This window comes from Vulpes lagopus, chromosome 6 (genome assembly GCF_018345385.1).
Source record: "Vulpes lagopus strain Blue_001 chromosome 6, ASM1834538v1, whole genome shotgun sequence".
NCBI classification, from domain to species: Eukaryota; Metazoa; Chordata; class Mammalia; order Carnivora; family Canidae; genus Vulpes; species Vulpes lagopus.
The window spans coordinates 38,161,628-38,167,627 of record NC_054829.1 but is presented as its reverse complement, the minus strand read 5'-3'; the positions used below and the strand labels follow the sequence as shown (position 1 = coordinate 38,167,627).

At 50.5% G+C, this 6,000-nt stretch overlaps 1 protein-coding gene across 5 annotated transcripts in view; it reads left to right on the top strand.

Annotated features, from left to right (window-relative positions):
- The first annotated feature begins 1,410 nt into the window (after nt 1-1,410).
- PPM1A (protein phosphatase, Mg2+/Mn2+ dependent 1A) overlaps nt 1,411-6,000 on the top strand; it is a 39,225-nt gene continuing 34,635 nt past the window's right edge. The window contains exon 1 of one of the 5 annotated variants that reach the window (XM_041757973.1): nt 1,411-1,677. In XM_041757973.1, the coding sequence (XP_041613907.1) occupies nt 1,641-1,677 (37 nt within the window). In that variant the 5' untranslated portion in view covers nt 1,411-1,640. Of the gene's footprint in view, nt 1,678-1,801; nt 1,941-2,358; nt 2,842-3,119; nt 3,319-3,351; nt 3,555-6,000 lie in introns of those variants that run through there. The other 4 variants (XM_041757971.1, XM_041757968.1, XM_041757972.1 and 1 more) reach the window with 4 other exon arrangements.

Below are 6,000 nucleotides of genomic sequence, written 5' to 3'. Positions count from 1 at the left end.
ATAATGTTCAATATAATATAATAATAAGGAAGGGGGTATTATAATATCAAGCATATTTATTCAGACAATATTAAGATATCTTTGCTCCAAACTTTTCCATGGTTATCTTATAACCCATGAGATTCCTAGTTCATACCAAAATGTCCCTGCAAGCTGTATCCAGAAATAAGAAATAGTAGGAAGGTACAGCTTTATCAGCAATCTGTGGTACACTCTGTAGCCTCCTTAAAAATCTCTTTATGCTCATGTTTTCTATTTTTCTACCTCTTCTGCTATAATGACCCAGATTCTCCTACAAGTGTAGAACAGAGAGAATAAAGATGTGGAAGCCTAAAGGAAGGAAGCAGAAAGATAGGCAAGGCCTTTAACGTTCTCTATGGTCCACTACTGTCATTGGCTACCCAGGCTCTGCTTTATGAACAAGAAAATTTGTTTTCCAGGGGCACTTCAAATAATGGTTGCCACATGGGCTTTTCAATTTCAGAATTGTAATGAGTCCACTAGCATGCTAATCATGCTGTTACTTGTCTGAAGTATTAAGGATTTCAATACGGCACAGTTTCAAAGATCTTTGATCTAATTTCCCCTTTTTGGCAAGTGTACGGAAAAGTAATTAGGAAATGTGTCCTCAGATGATACTGGGACCAAGTGCATCAGTGAATTTTATTTTCACATTGTATACCTGGAAAAGATCCATCTCTGTCTTCCTCTAAGAAATCGTAATGCCATAAACATTGGGTAGAGTGATTTTCGGGTTCCTTGAAGAATTGGCCTGCCAGTGACTATTTGGTGAAACCGTTTTCGTTTGTTGTTAGGTTTCAGGCTTAAATGTGAAAGGAAAAGAATCGTCCCAAAAAAGTCATGTAGAAAAAATTGGAGATGGCTTTCACAGCTTCAAAAACAGCTAAGTGTTCCCTGAATGACAGAGTAAATAGATTTTGATCTAAGAGTTGGGGCAACAAAGTGCTTTTAGGATATACAAAGTAACAGGGTATATATTGCTACAGGGAGTTCTTAAGATAAAATGGAGAGGCCTCCCACAAATATACCTTCTTATTGGCCAGAACACAATTTGACTAATATTTTCAGGTGATCTTTTTTTTTAAAGTATTTGCCTCCTGCACTTAACTATTTGGTTTCTTATTTTTCTTTGTCTATACAAGACCATCTTTTTAAAACACGGCTTTTTCTTTTAAACTTCTCTTCCAGCAAACGTGGTATGGGTCCAACCCATGAACAGGTTAAGCTTCTGACAGGAGAGGGAAAAGACACCGCAGCCAATGGGAACTCGTGCTGGTGATGTACTGCTCCCAGTTCTGATTCATTGGCCGCCTAGGGTTTGTCATTCTATCCCCGCGTCTGCAAACAGCGTGGGTCGGTGTTCTGTAGTCCAGCTAGCTAAACTGGATTTTGGCCGCCTGCATATGCAGCTGCAATTAGGTTCAGTTGCTAACTTCTAATGGAAGCAGCTGTTAACGTTTCTGATTATCTTCAAGAAAAATCTTGCGTTCCTTAAACCTTGCTGGAGGTCGCTGGAGGTCCCCTGTGACAGAATCACGTGACTGTCTAACATGTGCAAATAAATACGATGTGGAACCCGATGAGCTGCAGATGGAAAACCTGCCAGAAACTCAGAGCATATGCCCCGTGCGTGTTATCAGTGGCGCCCGCGCATGGGTGGGTGCCGGGAGGGTGTTGCTGCCCTTCGGGGCCAGAGGTGTGCGGCCGGGGCACCTGCGAGGGGCAGTCCGGGGTCACCCGCGACGGTGGCTCCGGAGGGGAGGGGCCTGGGGGAGGGGGTTTGGCGGCGGCCTGGGTTCAGCAGCGCGTTCAAGCCGCAGCAGCTCGGCGGCAAGTAGGCCGCGACTGCGCCCGAGACAGGTGGAGGGCTCGGGGTCTGCGCTCCGGGCTCTGAGAGCCGCGTCCTTGCGGGCAGTGGGGTGTGTATTTAAGAGCAGTGGGAGCGCCGGGGCGGGAGGAGCCGACGCCCTAGCGGGAGCTCCCGGCCTCTGGCTCGACGGACTGCCGGGTTGGAGAAGCTCTCATGGCCGGGGCTCCTGACGCTCACACACCCGGCCCGGGCCCCAGGGCCGGGGGCATAAAGGCCCCGGTCCCGGTTCCGCCCCGGGATTCGGATGCTCCCTTCGGCCCCGGCCTGGGGCCCCGGCCGCGAGGGGGCTGCGGCGAGAGAGGCTGGGTAGGGCAGTGACGTCACCTGCGGCTGCCCCTCCCCCGCCGGCCGGCCCGCGCCGCAGTTCCTGCCCGACGACATCCGGGTCTCTCCAGCTGCTCCGCCGCGCCGCAGCTGTAGCGGCCGCCGGGCCCGCGGGGCGGGGCGGACGGAGGAGTCGGGGAGGGGCGGCCCGGCGCCGTCGTGAGCGCGCCTGCGCGGGGACGCGCTCGAGGCGGCGGCGGCGGCGGCGGCGGCGGCGGCGCTACGGGCGGGAGCGCGCGCGGGAGCGAGGGAGCAGTGGTCTCGGCGCCGGCCCGGCCCGCAGCTTTGGGTGCTCGGGCGGCTGCAGCGCCGGAACGGGCGGTTGGGGAGGGGGGGTGGGGGGGCGCCAGGCAGGTGAGGCGCGAAAGCGATGAGTCTTCGGCTCTTCCTCCTCCTCCTCCGGGACCCGCTCTCCGCCTCCCGCTCCAACGCCCGGATGATCTGAGCCGCGAGGGCGCCGAGAGCCGGGGGCCCGGACGCAGCCCGGCTCCTCCCCTCCGCCGCCCCCTCCCCGGCCCGACCTGGCCGGCGGCCGCCGCGGTGACCCCCTTGCAGCCCCCTCCCCGGTCGCCGTCGCCGCCGCTGCCTTGGCCGACCAGGGACCTGCCCGCCCGCGGCTGCTCCGGGTAAGCGCGACGCTCGGGCCGAGGGCGGGCGGGCGGGCGGGCCTGCGCGGCGGCGGCGGCGGCGGCGGCGGCGGCGGCGGCCAGGCCTGGGCCTGGGGCCTGTAAACAAGCCGGGCGTCTGCCCGGGCGCTCCCGGGAGGAGACACGACAACTCCACCCCCTGGCCCGGCCTCCTCCCCGAAGCCGGGCGTCGGGCGCCGGGCGGAGAGGGGTTAACGCTCCGCGAGGGCGGTGGCGGCGGGGAGGCGGGGGCGGGGTGTCGGGGGCGGCGGCGCGGGGAGGGGGCGCGACCCTGCCGCCGCCGAGGCCCGGCGGGTGTTCGCGGCCGCGACGCGGGCGAGGGCCCCAGGCCAGCCTGGCCCGAGAACCGCGGGCGGAACTTTTCCGGAGCGTAGAGTGGGGCGTCGCGGCGCCCCCACCCGCCGGGCGGCCCCGGGCTCCAGCGCCTGGGAGGGAGGCCTGGAGGAAAGAAGGGGGGTAGGTTTCCTTCGGACCGGGCTTGGCCTCGAGGCTCCGGACGCCGGAGGCTTTGCTTGGGGCTTCGTAGGGGGCTGAGCTGAGAGTGAGGCGGCCCCAGAACTCAGTCTGTGATGCCTCCAGCCCATTCATTATTGAGACCTCGAACACCTCCCTTGGAGCCCATCACCCTGATTTCCTCTCGTATTCTTGACTGTGCGGGGAAAGTTCTTCTTGCTGAGAGTTCGGTGGTTGAGGTATGGGTTCTGTTCTGCTTGTAGATTTCAATATTTTCGGAGAGCCTCCTACCAACCGCAGTTTAGATACGTTTTGAAAATTTCATCACCGGAGGTGTTTTTCCTTTTCTCTTTTCAAGCACCGCACGGTACTTAGAAACCCACAAAGGTCATATACTAAAGTTGGCCGAGCCGAGAAATTAGACGCGCCGCCCCCATCCCCACCCCTGAATTTTCTGCAAATTGCACTGATGAGCGGAATGAATTTTAAGAAGCGGTTGGAAGAGTGACGGGAGGAGGTATAAAAACCAGTGAGATACAGAGGTATTGTTTGACCAGAGTAGAGGGTTTTTGACATTATTGAAAGAAATTTAATTTTTTTTTTTTAATTGTTCTGAGGGAAAAGGCTTGATCTTTTCAGATTTGCATGTCGGGATTTTAAACACAACCAGTTTTTAGATGCAACGAGCTCTGAAGAGTCAGAGGATTTATTTAAACGGCCCTCTGCTGAGCCTTAGGGGTTCCAGAGCTCAGAGGGTTCAACCGAGCTTACTCTTCAATTCCTCTTCAACCGCAACAACTTCACTTTGACAACTTTTGTATTTTTACGTGGTGGGCCTTTTACAAATATTGTATTTCTTTAGCACTTTACAGATTAGAAAATTGATTAGGGAGATGGTGACCCACTCTCCTCTTTTCTAATCATTGATGTTACCTTTGATCTAATGTTTCTTTGTTAGTAAATGATTTGAAGCACAAAGTAACATTCCTTGACCTGACGTTGTAGTTGTGTTCTTACATGTAACTCATGGATCTGAATAAATATTCAATCACATAGGGATGATTACTTTTAAGCTTCAAGTTTAGGCAGTACCACATTATTGAAACCTTAATGAGAAGTGCACATGGAAGTTACTTAAGATGTTTTTGATTTGATACCATCAAACCTTATTCACATCAGTGAAGTGATTTCATTAGGGGGGAGGTATATAAGACCAGGAAGTTTGGCTAGCTACCTCAGTATATATTTGAGAAATAACAGGGTTGAATGATAGAGTAATTAAAATTTCTTTTTTAGGGGTGCCTGGGTGGCTCAGTCCGTTAAGCTTCCAATTCTTGATCTCAGCTCAAGACTTTATCTCAGGGTCATGTCTCAGGGTTGTGAGTTCAAGCCCTGCCTTGGGCAGGAGCCTACTTAAAATTTTTTTTAGTTTCTTTTTCGGTGGAAATTTACATAACTTTCTTTAAAAATTCTTTTTTTAAAAAAACAGGTTATATATTTTTTGTATTTTAGTTTGAAGGGCTGGAGAGATGACCATATTTACAGTATAACATGTTGAAGGGAACACTGTACTAGGGAGATAAGAATTATTTAGTCATGGCTGTGCTCCAAAGTAAGTGTCCATGGACAAGTCCTTTAACCTTTTGAGTCTCAGCTAAAAACCAGTAAAGCCAGAGTGGTATACTATATTAAATTCATGGCCAGTTAAATTTTTTTTATTCTCTTAACATTGTCTATTCAGTATGCCTTGACAAAATGCCTGGTATATGCCAGGCACTTAGATGTTTCAGTATTCTAAACCTGCATGCTATTTAAAAATAAGTGTCTTCTTTAAAAGAATTTTGAGTTGGTGATTGGTCTTATGGGGTGATATTCCTGTAGGTGGGCTTTATTGATTTTTCTGTTGGGAATGAGATGTCTTGAAAAACTTTTGGGTGGAAGAAGGATGGTGATTCCACAGGAGGCAAAGGGTGGTTGAGACTACAGGTTTGAACAAGCACAGGACCCTTGGTAGTTTGATGTGAAAGGCATTATAAGAACATATTATGAAGGTGTTTCTGTGAGTTCATGCTGGGTCTTGCTTATCTTGACTTGTTAATAAACCTTTGTCTGAGAATTTGTTTCCTAATACCTAGTTTTTTTCAAAGGAATCTATAGCAGTGTCATGTCACATGGTAAACATTGCTGAGCAGTTACCAAAAACTTAGTCTTCAAATTTGTTTAGATTATACCGAGACTGTTTATTATAATAGCTAATAGAATGTGTAGCTAATTCTGGCTTAGCTATGAATGCTTATTTATTTAGAAATTTAAAACTGAAGAGTGACATACATATGTCCACAGGGAGCTTGTTGTCCCTGAAATGCTCACCTATGGGAGCTGCATTAATTTCTTAAGCTGTAAGTCTGTGATCATGTAGATATAATTAATTATAGGGTGATATTTTGACGATTCCCCTCCTTCCCCCAAGTGATTACCTAACTCTTGCCTAGGCACCTGACTCTTGAGTAGTACTGATTACTTTCCATCCTTAGATCAGAGAAGGGAAGCAGCCATGTAAGAAAATCGGCTCAAACGGAGTCCTATAAGAGTTAAGCAAGAAGATAAAACAAGGTGTGGCTCTGTGAAATATGTGGACCTTGGGTGAGGGGAAGGTGTGAGGCAACTAGGTAAAAGTTTGTATCT